We start from the raw sequence: 27944 nt of genomic DNA, 5'->3' as shown, positions 1-27944 counted from the left end.
CATCAAACCCAGAGAAGCCATCAGCTGACTAGAAAGATTAGCAAAACCAGTTCAAACTAAAAGAACTGCCCAGCTGCTCCATAGAAAAAGGAGAGATACATGTTTATTATTTTAAGCCACTGAGTTTTGATATAGTGTATTAGGCAGCAGAAGAGACCCAATACATTTCAGAGCATCCATATGGCTTTTTGGTCCCCTTTTTCCCTGAACCCAAGTGGTTGCAAAAAAGGAGGAAATGAGTGACAAATAGGATGTTTATATATAGGATGGGGGTGATAGGAAAGGTGAGAGACAACAGGCATCAGGTTTGGTCTGCAAGAGGATAGAAGAGAAGATGGTGAGAGAGAGAAGAGAAAGTATATTATCAAGTCCTTGTTATATGCCAGGCTTTATTTTGTGCACTTTACCTGTGTTATCTCATTTAACTCTCATAACAACTTCAAATTTAGTTATTGAGGCTTAAAGAGATTATGTAATGTATTCAAGTCATATGCATATTATATGTTGGACCCAATATTTTGCCTGGGGCAATTTGCCTTCATAGCTTATGTCCTTAACTAGTAACTTCTACTGCTTACTGAGCAGGTGTTTATAGCAGTATGTATGGGCTTAGTTTTAGATGAGAAAGGAGCTTTTAAAATTACCAACCTGGCCCAGGATAATTAGGACTGACAGAAAGAACAAAGATGACTTTCCTTTTGGATACATACCACTGGGGAAAATCATGCCCCTCAAATAATCTCAAAGTAATACTTGCTGTATAAACTCACAATTTGGTGGATCCTCAGAATGAATCTGGGTGGTTTTGCTTGATGAGAAAAACAGTCATTTTTTGGCATATTGACATTATTACAAACATTTACTTTATGTTAGGCGAGATGATAGCCTTTAAGTACATTCACCCTTCATCACAAACCTCTAAAGATGTAGCAAAACATTCCCCATTTTATAGATGGGGAAACAAAGCCAAAGAGAGAATTAAGAAACTTACCAACAGAGTAAGCATGGACAAGTGTAAAATTATCTCTTCCCATTAAACAGACTTAGAAGCCTTGTCTCTCAACCTTACCTTGTTCTCTTTGATTTCAAGACTGATAAAGCCTAAGCCCAAGAGAAACCAAAAGCCCGAGGGTAAATCAATCCAATATCAGCCTATCTTTATAATCTGTTCAAATATCTGCAGTCTTCCCTACCTCTCTCTATCTGGTGTGCCAAATGTGAAAATGACCATTTGTTATGAGTGGCCAGCTTGCTGCAACCTGTACCTGAAAAGCTGGCATTCATGTTTGCTGCTTGCTGCCTTTCTATCCTTTGTCTGCAGTTGTCTACAGTCAGTTATTGCTGAGGCTTTGGAGAGATGGTTTATAAACAGAGAGCAGGGAAAGACATCGGGATAGGAGCCTCTTACCTACTTTCCTTTTGTAAGTTGGGACTAAGGGTCTATTTAACATCCTGACATCTTAAAGAAGGGCTAGGTTAAAATCTATACCTCCATTCTCAATCTGTGTGCTCTGTCCACTGTCAATCTTTCTAAGTAGACTAGAAGAGACAGGGGAAAAGACAAAGAGATGAAGACATCATGGGAAGAGATTGGCAGAATGGTTGCAGGACAAAGAGGAAGTCAGGGAGAAATTCCAAAGTCATTATGCAAAAATCTGGAGCAGCTCTATATGTAATGGCCACTCTCAGAGGTGGCAGAAGATTTATAAGGAATAAAATAAAACTGATATGGTCTACACACAGAAATACATTCATTTGGGCCTGCTTCAGTTAACTGCATGGACTTGAAATGACACTGATTACAAGTCTTCTCTCTGTTGAATTTTGTTTTAGATGCTAATCGCTTCCCCAGGAACCTGTAGCTTCCCCTTCATTTTCCCATATTTTGTTTTTCATTTCCTTTCATTATGTACCTCTTTCCTGAAAACACCGATCTCCACCTTACAGCACCTGTATGCTATATGAGGTGAGGGATCATGATAGAAACTTGCCATGAGACTACAGTCATATAAGTCATACTGCTACAGCCTCCCTGAGATTTGGGAGCCACTTAACCACTTCTACTCCTGAATTTTATATACCACTTTAGTCTCTTATCACCTTTCCCTTTCTGTGAGAGTTCTCTAACTGGACAATAGTTTCTCCCCATCTACTTCTCCACCCTACATAAGACAAGAACATTAATCTTAATAAAGCTCTAGTCCTGATTATGCCATAGGTAGTAGAGAGATATTGATATATTTTGAGCAGGAACTTGATATAAAATCTGAAGTCTTCAGTGCAATGAGAGTGTCCAAGCACATGCTTGCCTCATTTTGAAGGCTGTTCCTTAGCCGTTGGTCAATCTATAGTGCCTGTACAAGGGCCAAGATGAAGGCCAATCAACAAACATATTGGCTGTGCAATGCAGAAACATAACTTCACCTCACAGAACAGGCTCTGATTACCAATTTTTTGTTGTGGAAAGGGGAAGGGGTAAGAGATGATAAAAACTAAGTAAATAAATTTAAATTAAGGAGTTATTCAAAGCCCAGGGTAAGGGCTAAATTAACAACAAGAACATACACAATTTACTCATGACTTTCTAAAGACTGTAGATGGATTCTTTGTCAAAGAGAATAGTGTTATCACTTTTAATTCAATTCTCACTATGCCCAAGTGTTTAAAGAATAGTTTTTATTTCCCTTTCACAGATGAGAAAACTGAGAGTAAAAGAGGGAAGATAATGTACCCAAGGGTTATATGGCCATGACCCAGCCAAGACTCCAACTCCATTTAACTCCAGAACTCCAAGGTTCCTCTAAACAATGAAGTTGCCTGTAAAGATATATTTTTTCCAAGCAGACTGAGTTGGACAAAGTAATTATTCTGGCAACTGGGCCCCATGCCAGGAAGAAACATTCCTTAAGTGCTATCAAACTAGTGTTTTCCCTGGGAGCTTTAACCATCATTAGTGAAAAGCTTCATTTGCGATATTGTGTGCAGCCCACTGTAGTGGGCCAGAGCAATGCATTATCACTAACTCAAAGAGATTAATTTAATGGGCAATTATATGCTTCCTGCTCTGAAATACTTTCAGGTAACCAATGGCAGCTTTCTTTCTGTGAATGCCAATTGCTGGATCCCAGGTACAGAGCTTCAGAGAGTTTTGCCATTTTCCATTCCATACCATCAAGTTCCCTCTGAAGGACACTTGTTAAAATCGGCATTCAGTGCCTCTAGAATGACCCTGCAGGGACTATATTCTGAACAAATTGACTCCCTCACTGTCCCCCAATATCCTTTATCTCCCCTCTGACTGTGCTTATTATTCATGCTCTCTCATGTGACAAGCATTACCTCAAATCTCAGGTTGGTGAAATCTCATCTGATCAGCACAGGAAAAACAACAACAACAACAAAACAAATACAAAACATATCACCTTTCTCTGCCTTCCTTTGCAGCATTGTTAAATTTTAATGTACATCTCGTTTTTGGAAGTGAGGGGTGGGTGAGAAAGAATTTGTGAAAAGTGAATTCCTGAATTTCTCCCTTAAGATTCTGAATCAGGTTTTCAATAAAGTCCAGGAGTATTTTTTATTTTCTTATTTGTTTTAAACAATTATCTAAAAGATTATGATCAGTGGTTTTCAGTGAAAAACAAAGCTCCCTAAAATGTACAGTTTCCCAATCTCTGCAATGGGAACAGAATTCTAGTTTGACAAGTTCCAAAGCTCTACTTGGGCAATTTTCCTACTCTTGGTTTTACATGTTACAAGAGGGCCTGATCTAATAATGCATTTTTGTTCTTTCCTCCAACCCACCCATGTTCCTACCCCAGCCTTCTGCTTCACACAGAAAAACTCCTTCATTCACTTGCTTCAGAAAATAATGTGGAAGTGTCATAAGCTCAAATTGAGCAAGAACAAGAAGAGGAAAGATCTAAGTGAGGCTTCTGTGGATATTGTTTAAAAACCTATATTCTGCAGCTAAACAAAAGATTCCAGTCCTATACTTCCATTCCTCCAACCTGCTGTCCATGAAGCATTGGGTAAGTTACTTATCCCGTGCCTGGGTTTCTATTTATAAGAATAGAACCTACTTTCAAAGAGTGTTCTGGGAATTAAAAGCACTGTAAGGCTCACATAATACTTTTTTCAGTGTTTATTTTAATTGGTCAGCTAAATTTACTTTAAATCTTTATCCTCAAGAAAAGCAGCACCCATGCACTTAGTTTCAGGGGGTGGAATGGCTGCTAGCATAGATACGATATATCTCTTGTTAGCACATGGGGATCTAACTGCCAGCTCATGTGATGGGATGTCCCTGTTGATCATGATGGCAGGCTAGATCTATTACCACTGAAACACTTGGGTAATATACACAGTGATGCATCTCCGCCTTGGTTAAGTGGATCTGACACAAAAGGATAAAAGGTGACATCTCCATTCTCATTAAGAGGTAACAGATGGACTTCCCTAAAATCCACTTTTTAGCCTAATTTCATCTGCTTAATTCTTTTGTCTGATGAGAACACATTTGAAAAATAATTTTAAATTGTTCTCCCTGCAATTAATATTTCTTTATCATTATTAGAACCTCCCCCTAGGGGGTTCTGTTATCCTGAATGGTTTTAAATATTCTTCTGGAACAAATACAGTAAATTTCCTTTTAATATTTTTTTTTTTTTTACCAAAACATTATCTGTGGCTTTGAGAGATAAACATTACTTGTGGGCTAAATATTCAAACCAAGTAGAAAAAAAAATATATCTCTAAGCTATTTTCTTAGTAATTCTAATTTTTCTTAATTTTTCTGTGACATTATAATTTTTACTTCCTTTCATGATTTAGAACAAAGTAGCTTAATTATACATTTAAAGTTTCTACATTTATGCCCACCCCAGCTTTTATTGTATAGCTAAAATTTTAAGTTCTCTTTTGTTTTCTCATTCTTGTTGGCTCTAAGAAATGTGCAAATTTTTTTTAAAAAAGATCAGGTTGATATCTAAGTTTTTAATACATCAACATTTCTTAAAATTCATCTGAATTAAGCTTGTTATTTGGCCAAAATATGCTTATGTAATTTGTTTATTTTTCAAACTCTGAGTTAAAAAAAAAAAAAGCAAAAGGTGAGACAATGCCCACTGATTTCAAGAGAATAACACATGTTTTTGTTATATATTTTAAATTCTATAAGGATTATAGACAAGCTGAATACAATCATGTTCGCTGAGGCACGCTGTATTTATCTCTATATGGAGGCAACTGTAAACCTGAATATGGGACATATAGGAATCATTTCCCTGAAAACAAGAAGAAAATTTTATCTGGTCTACCTTTGATGTTTTTTTGTAATTTGGTTATATGGTATTTATAATAGTAATTAGCAATAGTAATATAATAATACTCCCTTAAAAATAATCTTAAATAGTTATTTTACTGATACATATAAAAGCTTGATTTCTAAAATATTTATCATGAAATAACTTTTTAAATATAATCATGTGTTCATTGAAGGAGTTCCATCCTTGCATTTTTTCCACACCATCAACATGGAACGACTTGAATGATCAGCATTCATCATCTTCTCCCTTACTGCTGTGTCTTTCTTTATGGATATTTCAGCAGATTCCAATTCACCCTGTCATACGTAGCTTTCCGCTGGAAGGAAAACTCCAAGAGGAGCAGGGTTTTTGCCTATTTTACTCTCTGCTATATCTGCAATCACTAGATGAGTGTTTGGCATATAATAAAGACTCAGTAAATAATTTTTGAAGGAATGAGAAAACTCAGGTCTTCCCTGGCTGGGTTTGGTACCCTTGTTACTCTGGAGTTAACAGCTCATTGCCCTAGACATCTGCTTTTGTATTTGTCTTCCTTACTTGTCTGTGATTCCTTGCAAATGAATCTTTTGTTTCTGGATTGCCCTAAAATGTTTCTTAAGCACCTGCTCTATGAACATTTCTTTTTGCTTTTTAGAATCCAGTACATGATTGCTTATAATTGGGACAACCTTGATGAAAATTTAAGTAAAAGCATCCATCTAATAAAATAAGTGACATGGATTAAGGTTAACACGACTAGGTTGTATTCAATATATGAGAAAAAAAATTTAAATGTAATCATTGACTACATATTTTAAATAAGAAAACTAGTTCTTTTGAGATTTTTTCTAAAGCCTTAAACCAATCTAAATAGATATAGTTTTTCTCAGAGGTGTAAGATGATAATAGGGCTTCAACACTGTAAATTAGAAAAAAATCATGTCTTCTAAATGGGTTTAACACTTCTAATAAACCAAAAGCACTAAATGGTATGCTTTATTTTCTTTTTCTCTTAATGCTATAAGAAACTACTGCCAGAGTAACACTTTAGAGAGGAAAATAGTACTCCTAAGCCAGCAAAAACACCAAAGTTCCAAGATTTTTTGTCTATCCACAGCCAGAGCTTGGTAAAGTTGAAACTACATAGCAACTTGACTGCGTGTTCTTTGCCTGCACTTGAGATTGCTATAAGAAACAGGCATTCTTCACTCTTGAATCTTCACATGCTCCTACAAGAGTTCTTGTTATCAAGCTCCAGAACAAGGAAAAACTGTGCCACTCCTGAATCCCTGGATTACTGTTCTTCATACAAATTAGTCATTATCTCAGAGATGTTTCCCCTGTTTTTTGCATTAGCTGCTAGAAAGCATAGCATGAATTTTAGGTCCCACATCCCATAATTATCATTTACATTCTCTATGTGGCATGTGTGCCCGTGAGTCTTTCTTAATGCTGATTTTTATTTACTCTTCAGATTCCCTTAACCCTAATTCCCTCAAGAACGTGTAGTCTTTTTGAATGTGTGTACCGCTTTGAAGACCTCATCAGGTTCTTTATGAAAAGAGATATTTAGATAACGCGCAAAACTTGTTTTGCTTGGACATAAAATGAATATCATGTCCCTTTTGCATGTTTTTTTGTAAAATAATAAGAACTGGTGAGGCAGAATGCAAGCTCTTGAAGATAGGATAGCACTAAATTTCACCAGATAGCTATTGTTTAGAGACTCAAGAATAGTTTCATTAACTGTAAAGAGGCTATGCTCATTAAAAATTAATAGAAAGACTAACATGCTATTTTAACAACCCTGGAAATTCCTGCCCTATAAAAAGCTTACATTTTTATCTGTAATTTATAAAACAAAACAACAACAACAAAAAAAATTTATTAAATTTATATTGAAGATACAAATCTAAAGAGTCCATGATTATTGTATAAAACTGATTAAACTATAAAATACAAAACAAAGAATTATCTATAATCTCACCCCTCCAAAATAATATGAATTTGTAGCGTAAAATTTCCTTTTATACGTTTTGTATGTATTATATGTATATGTATAATTCAAATATGTGAGAGTAATTGTTTCTATATTATACATATTTAAAATACAACAGTACTTCAAAAAGTTCATGGAAAAATTGAATTAAAACTTTCCACGGACTTTTTGAAGACCTTCATATGAGTTTCCACTTATTTAAACTGTAGTGTACAGTTCTTAAATTTTACTTTTTTTAAAACTATCCTTTTATGCTAAATCTTTTCCCATATTTTAAAATGCAAAACATTATTTTTAATGGCCGAAAATGGATATAAGATGTAAGAATATTTGGACATAGGACCATTCTACATATCTTGCAACCTTCTGGTAATTTAGCACAGTGTCAGTTATTTCATGTTGGGATGATGCGTTCAAAGAAAGGATCCTTGTTAACAATAAGAAGTTCCAATATTCAAAATAGCTAATGGAAACAGGGACCACTTATAATGTGATCAATAGGTATAAACTGAAACCAGTCACACAAGGAAAAAATGAACAAACCCAGGCACTTACTAATTTCAGTAGCAATGATCGTTATGTTGTGCCATACACTTAATTCTCGGTCAAGTGGTGTTGCCAGCGTTATCTTCCCATCATCTGCATTAATGTTGAACTGCCTCTCCAGGTCGGTGTGCCGGTCGATGGAAAACCTACAAAACAGACATATCTGTAATCTACTTCAACATTTATATGAACCATACATTCCACAGCAGACCTTCAGTAATCCTTGGAGGGCCATAGTTGTAAAGTCAAATGAATTGGGAAATTCAGTGGCGTCATAATTTCTAAAACTAAATGACTGGATGAGGCACAAGAAACTTAATAATTATTGTCCAAGGAGCAATTAGCTACATATGCAACATGGAGGTCATAAACTGTCATCACTTTCAATACGTAGTGTTTTCAAAAATGGATGCTGATGAAGAGTTAATTGGACGATCCATCACATTTATTGGACAGCTTATAACAATTAGCAGTTGCCACAAAATATCACACAAAACAATGAACTCAAGCCCAAAGCAGAATGGTGGTAGGCAGCATGTTATTCATGGCAGTTCAAGAAAAGTATAGGTTTTGTTAAACATTTATTTGACTGGACTACATTCACGGGGTTTCCTTTTGCTGTTGGCAATGGTAATATAGGAATTATTTTTCCACAACATTTTATTAACATCTTTTTTATAAATCAAAAAAAAATTTTTTTTTTTCTGGCTACGGAATGTTGTATCTAATGAAGTTTATGTCTTAAGGAATACAAGGCATACTTAGAAAGATCAGCCCATAAATAAGCAGTACTTGAAATGAACAAAAGCAAGATAGAATGGAGGCCCAAGGAAGGTCATATGTCATCCCATTCCAGGATGAATAACTGAAGAAAGCCTTCTCGGTCAAGGTGACCTCCTAATAAATGCACATACAATCTCTCTGTTCACTGATACTCATTAACCCCATTTCTGAAACATGGTCCATAGCTAGTTGGTACTGAGCATTTTTTCTTCTTTATACATGTTCTTTATAAACACTTATTGTATAATCAAGAATAAGACTATGCAATTATAAAAAAATGAGAAAAAATAATTCAATCCTTATAATCCTCTATCTGTACTTTTGTTTTGTTAATGTTTTAGTAAATTTCATTGCAAACATTACACATGTATGTATATGAATATGCATGTACCCATATGTATCGATATCTGCCTGGGAAGATACCTATCTAGTTAGATAGTAGAGTAGATATGTAGGTGTACATAGATATGCATATGGATTTTTTCTCCCTCCTTTTAGCATGTTCATTTTCAGTATAAATGATATGTATATCCTTTTTACCAGGTTCAAAATCTATCAAAAAAAGACATCCCTGTTAAATCCTCTACAACAGACAAACATCATTAAAGAGTTTGGAATATTAAAAAGTACTTGATTCTTCTGACAATTGTTTATTGAAAATCCTTTGAAAAAAACATGTAAAACAAAGTTATAACTCTCGATTTAGGAATGACTTAGCTACAAATAAAACTAAGGAACTGACTTATATCTATGTACCAGGCATTTGCAAACAACTCCTATCCCCACTCCCCATGCTGATTGAAGAAATTCAGAAAAGATTTAAGAACCCAGAGGCAGATATGGATTGACAATGCTCTTCATGAAATCCTAAGTATGAGGAAATGTTTACTGCAAAGATTTTGAATCTGCTGTATTATGAAAAGAAGACCAAAAGCCATTTTCTTGGGGAACAATGGTGGTTGATTAGACCAATGAGATTTGAAGTTTAACTGTAAAATTACTGAACAGACATGTGTTTGTTCCAGACATTGTGTATACTCTGACTCTTAGAAGAGCTAAGAAATGTCCAGAGAATTAATTATCAATTTTTGCATCATATTCATAAATAAACTTTGCAGGCATTTCTAGGTTCTGCTAATTTTATTATCACACTGCTATTTCATATATTCATGCATCAACCAATTTCCCAGAGGCCACAATAAACAAGAATCAGTCTAATCGCAGATACTCATGAATCCCAAATCAGAAACACACTACATGGCGATTTGGTTGCAGCCCAGTAATTGCCTGGAACTTCTAGCACAGAAGCGGTGGGAACAAGAAGAGGGTGTTTGGAAGCTGGCATTAAAAAAAAAATGTTATTGTTTGTTTAATCCCTTATTCAAATATGTGTTATGCAGGTCTCAAATCTGGAGCAAACTGAGTCTCTATTATTTATGTATTGCTCTTTCTATGAGAATTAGTAAGTTCGCTGACCCTCAATTTCTTTAGTGGTAAAATATGAAGTACCTATATCCCAGGAGTGGTGGTGAATAATAAAAATAGATCAGTCTCTGGCACTAGTAAGTACTAAAATAAGTTTCATCATCATCATCATCATCATCATCATCATATCATCATCATCATATCATCATAATTATTATTATCTCTCATTAAATGAAACCTTAATAAACTTCCCTATTTACAGGGTGGTGGAGAATGCCCTTCCTTAACAATTTATAAATGGCAGAAAACTAGGAGAAAACATTTAGGTATATTTAACTTCCATAACCCTAACAAAGGCAGGGATATTTTTCTCATTTTTTAAAATCCCAGTTCATGACAGACTTTACAGGCTAAGTCATAAGGATTTATGAAACAGGCTATAAATACAGCCCTTTTAGTAAGATCAGAGTTAAGAATGTCATAATATTACAAGATTACATAATGGAAGTACTTGATGGGAAAGAACTGACTTAGTTTAAAATACAGTTTAAAGTCTACCTCAACTATTTTGAGAAAGTCCTTGTTGCCTGTATAGACATTTCACACATTTTGTTGCTGAGTAGACTTTAAGGACTCCCAAGAATGGCTAAACAGCACAAAAAGTCTGACTCAACACTATGGTAAACAAACATGTATTGAACACCAAATTTGCACCAAGCACAGTGTTAGATGCCTTTTCCTTCTTTCATCTTTCTCTTTTTGCTTTTTCATATAATAAATAAAAGAAAAATAAGACTCTTAGAGAGTAGGACATTTTAAGAAACACAACTGGTAAATAGCAGCATCAGAATGAATATGCCTGTATGATTCATTCCTAAGTCCATATGTAAACCAACCACAGAAAAGGCTCACCTTTTTCATGTACAAAATGGGAGTAGTAATATCCCTGAGTCATAGGATTGTTGTGATGATCAGATGAGTTGATAAGTGTGGCACACTTGGCCAACACATGTGTGCTAACCACAGTGTATCAGGCACTGTGTAAAGGGCTCTCACATCCTTTGCATGACAGTGATATCTTTGAATGCTTATGTGTGTATTCAGTTTTTCTGAACCAACAATTGAGGCACAGAGTACTATGATTTGAATGTTTGTGTGCCCCCCAAATTCATGTTAGAATCCTAACTCCCAAGGCGATAGTATTAGAACATGTGATCTTTGGGATGTAATTAGGATATGAGAGCTCTGTCCTCACAATGGGATTAGTTCCCTTATAAAAGAGACCCCAGAGAGTTAGCAATCCCCCTACCATCCTGGGAGGACACAGCAAGTCAGCAGTCTGCAACCCAGAAGAAAGACTCACCAGAACCCAACCACACTGGCATGCTGATCTTGGACTTCCCAATTCCCAGAACTATAAGAAATAAATTAAATAAACTACAATAAATAAATAAAAAGCTTTAATGTTAGTGTTATTTATTGAGAAACAGCAGTAAGGTTGTACTAATAATTCCCTGACCTCTTCTCAGGTCCAAGCTAACACTCCTTTCACTTCTTACTCCCCTGTCCCTAGATAAGTTCATCTGGGTTTTCATGTCAATGGAATCAAGCACATAGAAGACATCGGTTTACATGACCAAAAATAAAGCTGGGGAGAAAGAGCAAATAGGGGGCCGATACCTCTATTTCTGGAACCATTGTAGGAATTTATTTTTCCATCACCTTTTCTGACCAAAATCTCTGTCCCATAGACTGACCATTCATTGCAGGTTCAAAGGTTTATTAGTTGAATTCTGAATTCATGTTGAGTATTCTATGAGCACTTGTTGTCATAATTATAAGATTAAACATGTTTTTTAAAAAAAGCATGCCCATGCCATTTTTATCAATGTGTTCAGAAGATACTGCCCCCCCACCCACCCCACAGCTATGCCAACACCATCTCTACCCACAGAAATTCAGCCACTTTCTTGTGATCCTCAAAGCTTCCACCATCCACTCCAACATCTTACTTTTTTCCTTCTCCTCCTATTCATTCCATTGTGTGATACAGCCACAACAGTAGCAGTAGAGGGTAGTATTTAATTACAGGACCCTGATATAGGCTCTTTCCTTAAGTCAATTCACAGAAAATACTTTTAAAGAAAAACTTAAATTTTAGAATCCAATGTGGAATGTAAGTTATCACTGTGTTGCAATTTGGGGTAGATGTCTCAGAAGTAGACACATAAGCCACTTTGTTTTTCTGGGATTCCCAGTGTTCTGAATTAGCAGCAGATAAGGTGGAATAAACACAACCTGAGAAGCCAGAGAATCTTCAGTCAAACCTTACGTGGGGGATCTCATTGAAACTATGTACCTCCTCTTAATCTCACATCTTCATCTATAAATAGTAGAAAATATCTACTTCACAGAATAGTGCTTTGCAGTAAATGCATTGATAAATGACTCACATTCAATAATAAATAAATAAAAATGACGAGTCAATTCTTCAATTTATAAGAGATATTTTCAGGCTGAGATTACTGTAGAAATGAAAATTCTGAAATAGAAAGATAAAAATAAGGATAACCATTCACATCATTTAGTAGCTTCCTGAAAGTCCTAATTTCCCAAGTGACACTCAGAAAGTATCCTGAAACTCATTGTGATTTTTGTCTATACCAGTGTTTACCACTTTCAAAATACCTGCTGCTATGGTATCTCCATAGAGCATAGACTGAGCTGAAGAGATGAGAAGCTATCTTGGGTTGTCTATTTCACAGCCCACCCAGAGGAGCCTTTTACATCTGGACCCAGGTTCTGCTGATCTTCCCTTTCTTAAGAATTTCTTCTCCTATTATTCTACAAGCATTTGCCTGAGCATTGCTCTTTAAGCACAAAGGGAGAATGTTTGATCCATATATTATAACATCACATTAAGTTAGAATTTTCACTGCAGTTACTTGATAACTGCTTATTGGAAGGATATACAAATTTGTATTGAAAATTGACTACTATTGTATGTGAAACATGGTGCTAAAGAAATGTGAGGAAAAAGTAGATAGAGAGAAAAAAGAGAAAAAAAGAAAAATAAAGAATTAATTTGGGACCTACTCTTCATATTGAAAAATGCAATGCCTCCAAATGTGTATTTTTAAAGTCCTAGTATTTTTAAGTCCAGTATTGAAGTCTCCATTCTAATTTCTTGGAAATATGCATGTATTGGATGTGCTGTTCCTTTGCAGAATTACTTGAGATGTGTTAGACAAAAGACCTCGTTTTGAGAAGAATAGTATGCACAGTGGAGAGTCATCTTCCTGACACAATAAGAAGAAACTTCTCATTAACACAGTGGCAAGTGGTACATGAGAAAACAGGATCTTTGGGCCATGTTAATTCTAATGATGGAAGTTTTGGAAATAGGCAGTACCTTTCAAGTGCAATAGTTAAGTTTTAGAAACTGGGTTGTCCTTGATAATCAATATTCACAGAAACCGTATTAAAACTTTCTCATTTTTAAACCAACAAATATCCTGATTGGCTGTAATACTACCGTTCCTCCAACCCATAGTAGTATTTCTTAGAAGTAAATGCTAAGGATTTCATTTTACTTTGTGGAATTAAGGATACAAAGGCAAGAAAATTTCTAACTATTAGCTTAGTACATTAGCACACGGCACTCTGACAACAGACACACGTTGAGGTCACCAGTTTATTAAGTTCAGAGTAGCTTTTAGAGATCAGAAGTAAATTTGAGAAAATGCTACCTGTGCAGTGGTTGAAAACAGGTCAAAATGACTAATTGAATATTACTGTGCTGGGAAATAGCACACTTCTTAATATTAATATTAATATTAAATAACAACTTTTAATATTAAATAATATTAATATATTAATACCAAACATTAAATAATATTAAATTAAGTTTAATATTAAACAGCTTTTGCCTAAGTAATATGTTTCCTCCATTAACACAAACTATATACATTTGATACCAATATTTGGCACAAAAAAATCCTACCTCCTGTGTGCATGTGTGTATGTGTGTACAAGACTGAGAATTTTTGTTGCTAATATATGTTATGTTTAAACATATACGTGTGTGTGTGTATATATGTTTAAAGCCCCTCCCACCTCCTTTCCCCCAATCCATCCCCAATGCTACACACTCACACAGAGCCACCATCCCCTGCTCAATTATTTTTCTTGTTTTCAATAAAGAACATCAGTATGGGACAATGCCAAGAACAATTGTAGGATTTTCAGAACCAAGTGTCCAACATCAAGGAGTATTTTGCTTTTACTCTTAGTGACTCCAGTGCAACATGGGCAGATAATTCTGGAGTGTACACATGCAGTTATACCAATGACCATGATAATCAGATAAATGAATAACAAGTTATATAACTTATTTTGAAGTGCACTATTTTCACTATAGTATTTGTAAATCTTCTGATGATTTTTGCAGGGAATATCTCTTCCATTCCTAACTTCTCTGCTAAACCAATTTATATATCTGAACCTCAATTACCTCATCTAAAAAATGAGAGCAATTGAATTGCCTACATTAAAAGGTTTAAGGTCCAGCTCAAATGAGATAATGCATTGTAGATTTCCTTATACTTTTAAAAGTGGTATCACAATGAATGTTTATCATTATTTGTAGAAGACACTCTGTCAGATATCTAGGTATTTTTAAACATTCATAAACATATTTGAAAGATGCTGGTGTCTGGGCTCCACATAGAAACAGCCATAATTTTGCAGTATTTCTATTTGTAATTTTCAACTGAAGGATGAAGCAGATTAACTCAACACAAGTATTCTCAGGTATCTTTTACTTTTTTGAGTCAAATATAGAAATCACAGATTCCAAATCTATTTGAGTTTACTTGGGGTTCCACTTCTTCAGTGTGTGTGTTGTTTTTCATTTTGTTCCACATACCGTTAGGGGAAATGACATCGTAAGACTATGGTCTCATGTGTAACTTTATGCAGCATTGAAAGAAAAGAAAATTGCTCTAGAGTGAATCTCAAATAAAGTTTGACTGATGATCAATTCTTCAATATTTACATAATAACTTTGGAGAAATTTGAACATTTTTCCCCCAGAGTCAGGAAAATAATCATGAGAATGCTAAATATAATGATATGATAGCAAACATATAAAGAGAAATTAAAAGATAAAAATAAAAAACATAAACTTTATTTTTCAACATAAACTCCATCAAGTTCCAGACACTTTTGTAAGCGATGATACCATTTAGCCCATCCCAAAGACCTGAAGTTCCTGGCAATTTAATCATGTTAATGCATTTTATACATAATGACTTAAGAAAAATGTGTGCCCTTTAAAGACTTTTTAAGAATAGGAAACAAAAAAACGTCAGAGGGAGCTAAATCATTGCATGAATGCCTAATAATTTCCCATCAAAACTCTCTCAAAATTGCCTTTTTCTGATGACAGCCGTGAAACAGCAGCATTGTCATTGTGGAGAAGGAATCTCTAGTGAAACTTTCCTGGGCATTTTCCTGCTCAAGCTTTGGCTAACTTTTCCAAAACACTCTCATAATAAGCAGATAATGTTCTTTGGTCCTCCAGAAAGTCATCAAGCAAATTGCCTTGGGCAAAATTGTTGTCATGACTTTTCCTCTTGATCAGTCCCCTTTTGCTTTGACTGGACTGCTACCACCTCCTAGTAGCCATAGATGTGATTGTGCTTTGTCTTCAAGATTGTATTTGCACAGTCATGTTTCATCTCCTGTTACAGTTCTTCAAAGAAACGCTTAGTCCCACTTGTTTAAAATTTCCATTGAAATCTCTGCTATTGTTTGCAGCTGATCTGGCACAACAGTTTTGGCAACCAGCAAGAAGAAAATATGCTCAACTGTAATTTTCAGTCAGAATTTTGTAAGCAGAACCAGTACAGGTGTCATGGGTTCACCTTGACCCAAGGATGCCAGGGGCAATCTATGAATGAAGAGTATCTTCATCTCTGTTAAATAATATTTTTGGAGCTGTTGATGATGCCAATAACAACTTTTCTCCATATGAAAGAGAGTGAAGTTTAATAAATATAACATAGACAACAGAATAGAGATGGCAGGAGATAGAAAAAGCACATGACTATATAGTAGTCTAAACTATAAGACCATCTCTAGTATTAATACTTGATAATATATTTAATGCATTTACCGTGTCCTTCCTAATTTTCAGCCTCTCTGCTAAGTCCTGCATATTAATTTCTCATTCAATACTCCCTATAAACTAATGAAGTTGCTCATATAAATTTTGCTGACTCTCAATGTTTCTACTTATAAAACGAGGATAATATATGATTTTCCCAGTTATGAAGTTACTGAGATAATATGTATTATATCTTGACCATAGCATCTGGTACATAATAAACTCTTACTAAATGTTGAATAGCTATGAGGATGGTGGTAGTTAATTATATGTTTATCCAAATTTGGTCAAAATTTTTTACAATGTAGGATAAATGTGTTTATAGAAAATATGCAAACTCAAAAAATAAGAAAATAGTAATGCATAATTATATCAAAGCAGGCATTTTGAAAATTTTATAAATTTATATATACTTCGAAATTTTAATTGACTATTCAGGCTCATTTAGCAAATGCTAGGGATGGTAAATTCTATGAATTAACTGGTGAACAAGATGTGGTCTGTTAATTCTTAAAATCTAGAAATATATTTATATTGGAATACCTTGTTTATCTGTCTAATGCATGACAATAATAACATAAGCACACCATTCCAGTGTTCTGCCAGATGTAATTCTTTCAAGTAGACAAAACTGTTTTACACAAGAAATACAGACCCTAAACACAATGCATACCCACATGGTCTAACCTGGTCTTATACATTTAAACAAGTGCAAAGTCCAAGATCATGTCCTTGATGTCCTGTAGAGGTTAGCCAGAAGCACCTCCTCTTTTGCCAGTGAGCAGACCTTCACCATGGTCTGCAGCCTGCTTCCCTTCCACATCTGTTCTGTTCAATTTCAGATCCTTGGCTTTGGAAGGGCATTTAAATCTTTTTGTGTCCTTTGCCATGAAATACTGTATGTCTTCCATGACTTTGACCCCTCCTAAGGATTTTCATAAATCTTATTCTCATTTATTGTGGAGCTACATACCTCAGATCACTCCAAACTTGATTTGCATCCTCAGGCCTATTTGAAAGGTACTTCAACTAGGCCTATCCCGTTCACTCTCCAGCAAGCAGAATTCATACACATGGGGTAGAGCTAATAAACATCTGATAGATGTATGAAAATTGAATTTCTCCTTTTTAAACATGTGCTCTTCTTAAAATATGCAATATTATGTTTTCCTCTGCAACATTAAATCAAATCTGATTGTCCTTTATCAAAACCAAGGTTGTATAATACATTGTGTCAAAACAGGATGTAGAAATATAAGGAAAAATAAAGGCTTGGTTGAAGTGACTCCCATAAATATTTGAACATCAGATAAGAATGTCAATCTCCCTTTGTCATGATGCAAAATAGGGAATTTATTTTGCCTTATGAGTATAATAATGTTAGATATTACTGCTCAGCCTACACAAGCATCTTTGTCTCTCTCAGAATATAAGGATTATTATCAGGTTTTGTTCCCTAGAGGGGGCAGAGGCTTCACTAATCAGAAAAAAAAAAAAAAAATGCTACTTTTAAACTCCATAACAGCACTTTCTATTTTTTTTTTCTTTTTTTCCCCTGTATCAAGACTCATACACTATTTTTTTCCACCCTGGATTACTTATTTTAAAATATTTTATTAGTACATGCAATTTGATATCATTGTTAATTAACAGCCAGGTTTACCACACCACACTACTAACATTTCAGGCAATTTGATTTTCCACTTAAGTGTCTGCATCCCAAAATGTATAAATATATACTTATCTAGGGGAAGACATCATAGGCTGAAAAGTTTGGTGGCAATGTGTGGATTTGGGAGCTAGACAGAGAGCAGTGTGAATTTAGTGAAATTATCTTTTTATTTAGTCAAAGTTTTTCAGTGTGTTTAGCTGTGATAGACAGAGATGTGCAGTATAGATGCCCCTTCAAGAAAGGATGCTGGAGCTGTAAGGGGTGTGTCCAACAGACAGCCTCCAGCTATCCACCCCTTGGGGTCCACTTCAGTTGCAGGGAGCTTCCTTTCCAGAGGTTATCTGGAGATTAAGCAAAAGATGTACAAAGGCCCTACCATTTCATCATGAAGTGAGAATACTCTGATACTCATTCTTGAGAGAAGTATTAGGTTGAGCCAACGTTCTGTGTGGACTGAGACGCAGTTTGATTTCTCCCCTGACAATCTTGCCTCTCTCCCCTGCCTTTCATAGGCGCTGATCCTTAACGAACATCTCACACCTCTAATTCCATCTACTTCCAGCAAGCACAATCCTGTAACACATTTCTTTAATGGGAATTAGAATATGTGTAATTCATTGTGTTAATGTAATAAAGTGTACATGAGATATATGTGGAGACAGCACTAAAATGCTAAATATGCATTACTGCTAAATCATATGCTAAATATGGAGAATACATATTGGAGTTTACTGAACATACTCCAGCAAATCTATCCTAAGTGAAATTCTGTTTCATGCTACCTTATGCTTTTACATAGAGAAATGCTGCTGAAATAGATTTTACTACGACATTGAAATGCTGAGACTAGGGTTTGGGTATGTTAGGCACCAGCCTGAATTCCAAAAACCCTGTGTTATAGCCATCACTGAGGTCTGGAGAAAGGAAAGGACAGGTATAAAAACAGAGTTTTATAATAAATCTATGAAAGAAACAAATAATTTCACCACTCCAAGTAGGTAAGCATCACAGTATGTGTCAGGATGCCCCTTAACAGCCTCTGTGGTAGTTATGAAGATTTTCTCGAAAGCTACACTAAAGAAGCCAGCTTTTCCTGGCAGATTCAATGTGAGAACATGCTATATGTCCCTAAGGGCTCTGAGGCAAGCATAGGGAATGTCAGTTCCCATCTCATGTAGCTGTATTCTAATAAAAAGAATTTATTTGATTGCTAGAGTTTTAAAAATTATTTTAAGAATCTTATCTTTATGGAGTTTCTGAAACAGTAAAAACCTAGAATGAAGAGGGAACCAGTTTTTCAAATCTCAGATGAAAATCCAATTCCTATCCGTCTAGTGCAGGGGTTGACAAACTTTTTTGTCAAGTAAATATTTTGTTTTGTTGTGTCTCTGTCACAACTACTCAATTCTACAGTTGTCAAGCATAAGAGAATTAGTTGCTGCATCCCAATAAAACTTTATTTAAAAAAAAGAAGTGGTGGGGCCGGCCCTGTGGCTCACTTGGGAGAGTGCGGCACTGGGAGCGCCAAGGCCGTGGGTTTGGATCCTATGTAGGGGTGGCTGGTGTGCTCACTGGTGGGCCAGAATTGGCCCACAGTCTGACCCCTGGCATGCTGCAATCGAGTCAAAACATTTACTAAAGTCATGAGTCCTTCTTTTAGTAGGCACTTTGTAAAGAATAAAGAAAGGTCAGTGAAATTCATATAGCAATAAAAAGACACACAGTCTATTAGGAAGAAGTGTGATGTTTGCAATACTCGGTGCATCAGAACCTGGAGCACAGGTAAGTACAGGAGGTTGAGTGCCCTCCTTTACACCAGCATGCCTCTCTGTGTGCTCCAGATGTTCTGCAGAGCAAAAGAAAGTTCAAAGATCAAGTGTGCTGCTTGCATTCTCTCCTTCTTAGGAAGCACAACATATCTTAGCAAATTAACTTACTGTGAGGTTCTATGGCAAAGAAAGTTGAGTTCAAACTGATCTGGTCACAATATCTTTAGTACCAACAGTGTTTCTTAGAGCACCATGTGGGAAATGCTGCCCTTGGAGAAAGTCAATGTGTATCTATTTTTCAAATTTAACAGGCATAAATGCACTTTTATATAATAAAAAATGTTTTGCTAACCACTGGTTTGCAGCCTCTATAGGGAAAATTTATAGGAAGATACAATTTTGAGCCAACAGCAAGTGAAGATGCTATTTAGAGCTGCACATAATGAAATAAACCCCTTAGTTTTGAATCAGTTATTATATTTCACTGAACTCCAACTGTTTCTTCCTCACTGCTTAATTTCACTCTAGCTTTTGTTATTAGGCCTAAAGAAACCATTTTTACATTTCCTTGCATGCACTTTGAGTATCCAAAATTCCATCTACAAGTTTTCAGCTTTTTGCCTCTAATTGCTCCACTGGTTGCTCTAACTGCTTTAATAAATAATATTATCTGAGTTCTGCTAGTCCATAATTCTAAGGTCCCTGCATCGCATATTATTTCTTATTCCTGTGAGGAGAAAAAGGAGCCTTTTTCTCCCCAAAGCATGTCATACAGTCAGAGAGAGAGAGAAAGAAGAGAGAGAGAGTAAGGGTAGAGAAAGAGAATAAAAAATGAGAGAAAATAAACACAATCTACCCTCCAAATTAATACCAGGTTCTCTACAGTGTGAGATATTTTGACATTCATATCATTGGATATCTGAAGTTACTTCTATTCAAATTTCATAGGAAATCTCCTCCTCCATGTGACCCTAAGGTTCCAATCTGGTTTTACTCATCATTTTCAGATACCATGTGTAGTTAGATAACTGGCAAGAGCTGGGGTTTTCTGTAAAGATTCAGCCAGCCTCCTTACTGTAAGGTCCTCCCTACTGTAAGAATAAGGTCCATGAGGACAGAGGCTGTATCTTTATAGGAATTTCCTGGAAAATTGTGGGTTCAACTGATATTAGTCAGACAACTAAATAATTAAGTTAAAAATACATGAATGCGTAAATAAATTAATGTGAATGCTGATTGGAGAGGTATGTAAATATATGACTGACTTAATGAATAAGTTAGTTGAATTAGCAAATATAGTAAGTTTTTTGAAACAATGTTGAAAGAGTTGGTACTTCTGAATTAGGAGAGAACCAAATTTATTTGGCCATGAGAGTGCAGGAATTAAATAAATCAAGTTTTAATTATTTAAAAATACAAGGTTCTTGTACTAGACTCTTGTACATTGTTGGTGGAAACATAAAATGGTGTAGCTGCTATAGAAAAAAATGTATGGATGTTCCTCAAATAATTAAAGATAGAACTACCATATGATCCAGCAATCCCACTTCTGAGTTTTTATGCAAAAGAATCAAAATTGTAATAATGAAATAATAATAATAGTAAGTTGAACTTTCAGAAAGAGGGAGCAGAACTGTGGCTACCAGAGGCAAGAAAGGGGGAGGGGGAGGGAGATAGTGAGAGGTTGGTTAATGGAAACAAAACAGCCAGATAGGAAAAATAAATTCTACTGGTATATGTAGAGCTAGGGATCTATAATTAACAATAATCTACTGCATGTGATCAAATGGCTAGAAGAGAGAATACATTCCACATCACAAAGAAACAATTAAGTTTTGTAATGAGGAATATGCTAATCACCATGATTTCATCATCACACATTGTATACATGTATTGAAATATACCTCTGTACTCCACAAATACATATAATTAATATGTTTCAATAAAAAAGTGTAAATCAGAATCATGAAGAGGCATTAGCACTCCCATGTTCATTGTAGCACTATTTGCAATAGCCAACGTGTGAAAACAGCCTAAAGTTCATTAATTGATGAATGGATAAATAAAATGTGGTACATAATACAATGGAATATTATTCAGCCTTAAAAATTAAGAAAATCCTGCAATATGCAACACCATGGATGAATCTTGAAGACATTATGCTGAGTGAAATGAGCCAGTCACAGAAGGACAAATACCACATGATTCCTCTTATACGAGGAATCTAAAAGAGTCAAACTCAAAATATTAGATACAAGAATGGTGGTTGCCAGGGGGTAGGGGTTGGGGGAAATGGGAAGTTGCTGGTCAATGGGCATGAAGTTTTAATTACGCAACATGAATAAATTCTAGAGATCCATTGTACAACACTGTGCCTATGGTTAAAAATACTGTACTGTGCACTTAAAAATCTTATGAGACCTAATCTCATATTAAGTGTTCTTAACACACACACGCATGTGCGCACGCACACACACAGACTAGGTCCTTACCCAAAGTGCTAGTTAGTGCAAGATTGAAGAGAAAATGAACCAACACACTATCTGCTGTTCAAATTAATACTAAGTTCTCTGAAGTATGAAATATCTCCGCTGTAGCATCATTGGCTAGCATGACTGTAAGGAGTATTTTCTGAAAAAGGCTCATTAGCAGCCAGCCTAGAAACTGAAGTCAATTATAAAAACGCCAGAATACCAACAGGTTTAAAAAATAAAAAATAAAAAAATAAAAAAAAGCAACATTGTTATGTTGAGTGGGCACTTACATTGAAGAGAGGAATTAAGACATCAGAGCACTATGGACACCATGATCATGTGTCAACTTCCTACTCTGCCTGCTATCATTTCAGCTTCTAATTTAAATGGCTCATGTAGGCTTACTCAGGGTGAATGCTGTGAAAGAAATAGGAAGCGACTACCTTAGAAACAGCCGCATACCATCTCAAAGCCACAGTAACACGCAATCCACATGAAATGAATTTGAGTGGAAAAAAAAATGGGTCACAACGGGTTTACACAAAAGCAGTGACTTATTTTTAATACCTACTGTGTGCTAGGAATGTTTACCTTAAATATAAATAATTTGCTGAATATAACAACATTTCAGAGTGTCTGTCATAAAACAGGGGCTCAGTAAACATCCCTGTCCTCATTCTAGTCCTCATTCCAAATTCCATGCCAGTAGAGCATGGACAAAGTGGCCAATGATAAGAATAAACTTCAGTTGAACCCCATCCCTGCATCCACCTGCTGTATCACCATGCACAGACAACTCATCCTTAGAGCCTTTGCTTCCTTCTCCATAAAACTGAAATCATACTATTTCCTGGTGTCTTTCATGAGAATTAAGTGAAATAGTACAAAGTAGAAGCTTAGCACCATGTCTGATTCATCAAATAAAAATAACATTATTTCTCCCTTTTTCTCCCACATAACAATATGGTTCAGAGCCAATAGTAACAAACCTGAACAAAGTGGCTAGACAGATGAGCAAAGAATACCTGTTCATACTCTGGTTAACTCCATAGACTTGATTTACTTTCCTTCCTTCCTGGTATGCATCCTGAATTTGATGAGGCCATTTAGAAAATGAATAGTTTATTATTTCAATTAAAATTGGCCCTGCTCAGTAATATTAAAGCATATAGACACTGGTGGAATTACAAAGATCACAGAAAATGAAAGGAACTCTGGCATAGAGATAAAGAACAGGCATATTGTTACAAAAACCCAGGTGCACACCTCAGTTCCACTCTTAACTATTTGTGTGATATTGAGCTAGTTATTCTTCATATCCTTAGTTTTCTCATCTGTTAAATGGGGGTAATGACCAAACATATCATCTCCAAAAGGTGTTAGAGAATGAAATGAGTATATTTAGCATATTCCCTGACACATATTAAGCAGTCACTAGTAAGAATATTTATAGCAGTAGCAGGGACAATTTAGATTAAATGAGTTAATTAGACTATTTAAAATATAACTGTTAAATAAAAAAATAGATAATTCTGCACATGGTAAGCCCCTTTAGTATATCAACCTACTAAAATAAGTACTAGGTTTTTAATTTGCATTTAAGGTATGAAATAAATGTTGGCTTACCCTTTATTAACTGGCAATACTAATAGCTAATACATATTTTATTTAACAATCTCATTTAATCATCACAATAATCCTGTGAGGAAGATTATGCTATCTCATAAGATGAGAAAACTGAAGATCAGAGAACTTCACAGACCACTGCCTGATAATTTGAACCTTAGACTGCCTAACTACAAAATACATCATCTTTATATAATTTATACAACTGTATTCTGTATTACTGAGAGGCATATTGTATTGCATAGAGTTGCAAATGTCAAATTAATGCTCCTGGAAGAGAGAGGGTAAAACTATGAATTTTGCTCTAGGTCACTAACTTCTCCTGGAAGGGAATATATACAGACATATTGATAGAAATGTAGATATAGATACACATAAAAATATCAGTATAAGAAATTTAAAAATACATGTTATTTCCAGCTTGACAATGTGATCTAAAAAGTTGAGTCTCATGGGAAGTTGGCCAACCAGCAAATGACTGCATGTTTTAACATGGAAGATGCCATGATAGATGCCGATTTCTTGCTGGATGGCCAAATATACATTATCCTCAAAAATGGATACAGTCTTGTCAGCGTATAAAATAAACAGTCCTGAAGAGAAAATAATGCATTTGTTACCCAGTAATTCCCTGAACTTCTATGTCCTCCAGTTCTGTTTTAAATGGTTAAATGGCTGTAAATCTGTCTGCTAGACTCATAAGGAACTATGCATTGCTCTGGCTAGTCAGGAAATTAAATTCTCTGCTCAAATTAACCAATTGTGCATAGAGAGAGAAAAGCTCTCTTCATAACCTAATTGGGGAAGGGGGTTGGAAGACAGAATAGCAGAAATGCAGAGCAGATACTGGAAAATGCAGTTGGTGATTCTTACATTCTCATCTGGAGCCAATCCATCTCCAGTCAGATCCAAGTTGGGCCCACCTTCTGAATGATACAAGAAATCCCCATTGTATATGCTTCAAAAATGTTTTCACCCTTTCCTTGGGTGGGACCATAGATGCCAAGGAACTAGCACTTGCCTGAAATCTATCAGAAGCACAAATATGTCTGTGTCATCAAATGCTACTTTATCTGTCCATCTCATTCTGGTAACACAGCCTCAAATCCCCTTTTGCTTGCCTGAAAATGAAATGCTTCTAAGCCAGACAGTTGTTGGTGAACAGCTTCAGGCTTCCTCTACACATACTTTTCATACCAGTGGCAATAATGAAAATAACAAAGCAAAAAGAACATCAACTACAATGAGAATTGTCCCTTGATTCCCTATGAACTGGAACTGTTATCAGTAAATCTCCATTTCTACATCAGTGAAATAAAGAGATTATACAATGTGCAAAAACACGTGTGCTATGAACCTGGATTTAAATCTAGTTCTGCCCATTTGAGGCTACTTTAATTATGTCATGAAAAGTTCCTCAGACCTCATCTGTAGCTAAGAATATGTTTCTGCACAGCAAGTCCATTCTCACTGGTACAGTGAATTCATGTTTGAAATTTATATGTAATTGTCCTGATAGTTGAACCCCTATTTTCTCTCAGTGCCCTTGGCTCAGCATACTCCTGCACCCTTACGTGCTCCTGGCTGACAGCAGTAGAAACTTTGTCAAATCAAGTGCTAAAACTGACCCCATGACCGGTCCCTCAGTTGAACCAATTTTGTTTACTCCCTTCACAGTCTGTCTCATGCTTGGAGGTGTAAAGAAAATGATGATTGCTTTTTATCTTTATTCCCTTCAGAGGAAATTAAGTAACATGAAAACAGGGCAGATTCATTCATTCAACAGTGATCATTGCCCCTATTTATATCAGCATTTCAGCATAAAGTCATCATACAACTACACTGTATTGTCAGGACATGGATGCCCACATAAATTTATTTTCTGGACACCTCCTGCCCTTGCATTAAACACTTGACCTTTTGATAGATATAATAATCTTAGCCAAATAAGGGGCATTCTGTATGTCTATAGTTTGCCGAATTCCTTTACAATGGAGAATGGCCAATAGCTCAATCCTCAAATCCCCAGGTGGAGTTTTATCTTCTTAGAGGTTGAGCGCTTCTGCAGGAAGCTTTCTCTGGGTCCTTATAGGATGCACTCTTATTTATTATGATGAATTTAGAAGTGGCTTGTGTTTTAAATAAAAGAGCTGTTCTGGATCTAAACATAATTCTTTTTTTGTCCAACTCAAATTATTTGAGACACTAACTGTTGTGTAGGGTTTTACTCTCAGGCTCATAGTTTCAACACCCTTGTGAGTAATGGGAATTTAATTCATTTTTTAAAAGTGAATAAATAAAACTTACAGAAAACTCACTTGTTTAGAGTTTCCCTGAAAAAAATAATTGGAAACAAGTGTGCCCTATATATCTGTGACGTAGAAATTGAAACAGTTTGGTATAAGCTGACATCTAACTCATAGATCAGCTAGACGATTCTTTAAAATGATATTCCTCCACCTAGTTCTTTCTCTTTTATTTTGTAACAAATATTTCTAAGGCAATATTAGAAATCCACATTCAAACACATCATTAGCCAGCACTTCACCCTTGGAGATGAGTGTACAAGTTATAGATTTTCAGTGTGCTTTCAGAAGAAAGCTATTTAGCTGAGCACCTGCACTGTCATTTGGGTGACTGGTGAAAGAGAAAAGATGTCTACAGTTCAACAGGAAAAAAAAAAAAAAAGGTTGGATCCACATTTCTAAAAAAAGGAAAAACTTTAATAAAGGATTATTTCTCATTCTGGGAAAAAAATTCTGAGCAGGAAAAGTATAAACAAAAGTTATTTTTAAAACGGCAGAGAAAGATTTTTTGTCTAGAGGACACCAAGCGAGATATGCTGAGCTATTGGAAATGCTCATGAACAGGTAATTTCAAAGCCAAACAACAAACACTGAAATAAGATAAAAACCTCCTAATGCACTGACACAGTGGTCTCATGCCTCTAAATTTTAATACACAAGGGTACTTCAGAATATTCACGAACACTTCTGGTCAAGATGGCGGAACAGACGGTCCCCAGTGTCACTCTCTCCCACAGATGAACCAATTTACAGCTATAAAAAAGCAACGACAGCCAAGCTGGGGCCACGAGAACTCAGAGGAAGAAGAGGAGAGACCTACGGAGTGCATGAAGGTGGGAGAAGCCATGATGAGAGAAAGAAAAGTCCCCTTCTACTGTTTTGAATCCCAGCCGTTTCCAGGTTGGAGCTGCTGAGTGCATGGAGCAGGAGCTGGCAAAATGCCACGGCTGTGACTTTCAGATGAAGTTACTTGAAGGCAGCAGGGGAGAAGAGGGCCTTGGTGGCCCCATTACCAGGCCAGTAATACCACTAATAGGGGTCCCATGGACCCACATAGGACTGAGGAGCCATGACAACTGTAAAAAAGGGAATTGGTTTGGAGGTTCCTCAAACAACTACAGATAGATCTATCATATGACCCAGCTATCCCACTGCTGGGAATATACCCCAAGGAATGAAAATCATCATGTCGAAGGGACACCTGTACTCCAATGTTTATTGCAGCTCTATTTACAATAGCCAAGAGTTGGAACCAGCTCAAATGTCCATCATCAAATGAGTGGTGATGGAGTTTGGATGTGTTGTCCACTCCAAAACTTGTGTGGAAATTTGATCTCCAATGTGGCAGTGTTGGAAACTGATTCAGTCGTGGGGGCAGATCCCTCAAGAATGGATTAATGCTCTCCCTGGGGGAGTGAGGGAGTTCTCCCTCTATTAGTTCCACCAGAGCTAATTGTTTAAAAGACCCTGGCACCTCCTCTGTCTCTCTTGCTTCTCTCTCTTGCTTCCTCTCGCCATGTGATCTGCTTGTACCCACCGGCTGCCTGCCACTTTCCACCATGAGTAGAAGCTGCCTGATGCCCATGCCAGATGCAGCTGTCCCGGAATCATAAGCCAAATAAACCTCTGTTCATTATACATTGCCCAGTCTCAGGTATTTCTGTCATCGCAACACAAAACGGACAAAAACAAGTGGATATGGAAAATGTGGTATATCTACACAATGGAATACCACTCGGCGATACCAAAGAATGAAATACTACCATTAGCAGCAACATGGATGGACTTAGAAAAAATTATATTAAGTGAAATAAGTCAGGCACAGAAAGAGAAATACCATATGTTCTCACTTATTTGTGGGAACAAAAA

At 35.9% G+C, this 27944-nt stretch overlaps 1 protein-coding gene across 2 annotated transcripts in view; it reads right to left on the bottom strand.

The window, feature by feature from the left end:
- Positions 1-27944, bottom strand: part of CDH8 (cadherin 8) — a 361322-nt gene that overhangs the window by 131508 nt on the left and 201870 nt on the right. For both annotated transcript variants that reach the window (XM_063110265.1, XM_063110264.1), the window contains exon 7: positions 7861-7997. In XM_063110265.1, the coding sequence (XP_062966335.1) occupies positions 7861-7997 (137 nt within the window). The remainder of the gene's footprint in view (positions 1-7860; positions 7998-27944) is intronic.

Source organism: Cynocephalus volans, chromosome 10, assembly GCF_027409185.1.
Source record: "Cynocephalus volans isolate mCynVol1 chromosome 10, mCynVol1.pri, whole genome shotgun sequence".
NCBI lineage: Eukaryota > Metazoa > Chordata > Mammalia > Dermoptera > Cynocephalidae > Cynocephalus > Cynocephalus volans.
The sequence above is the reverse complement of the archived record's forward strand: the minus strand, read 5'-3'. Positions and strand labels throughout refer to the sequence as shown.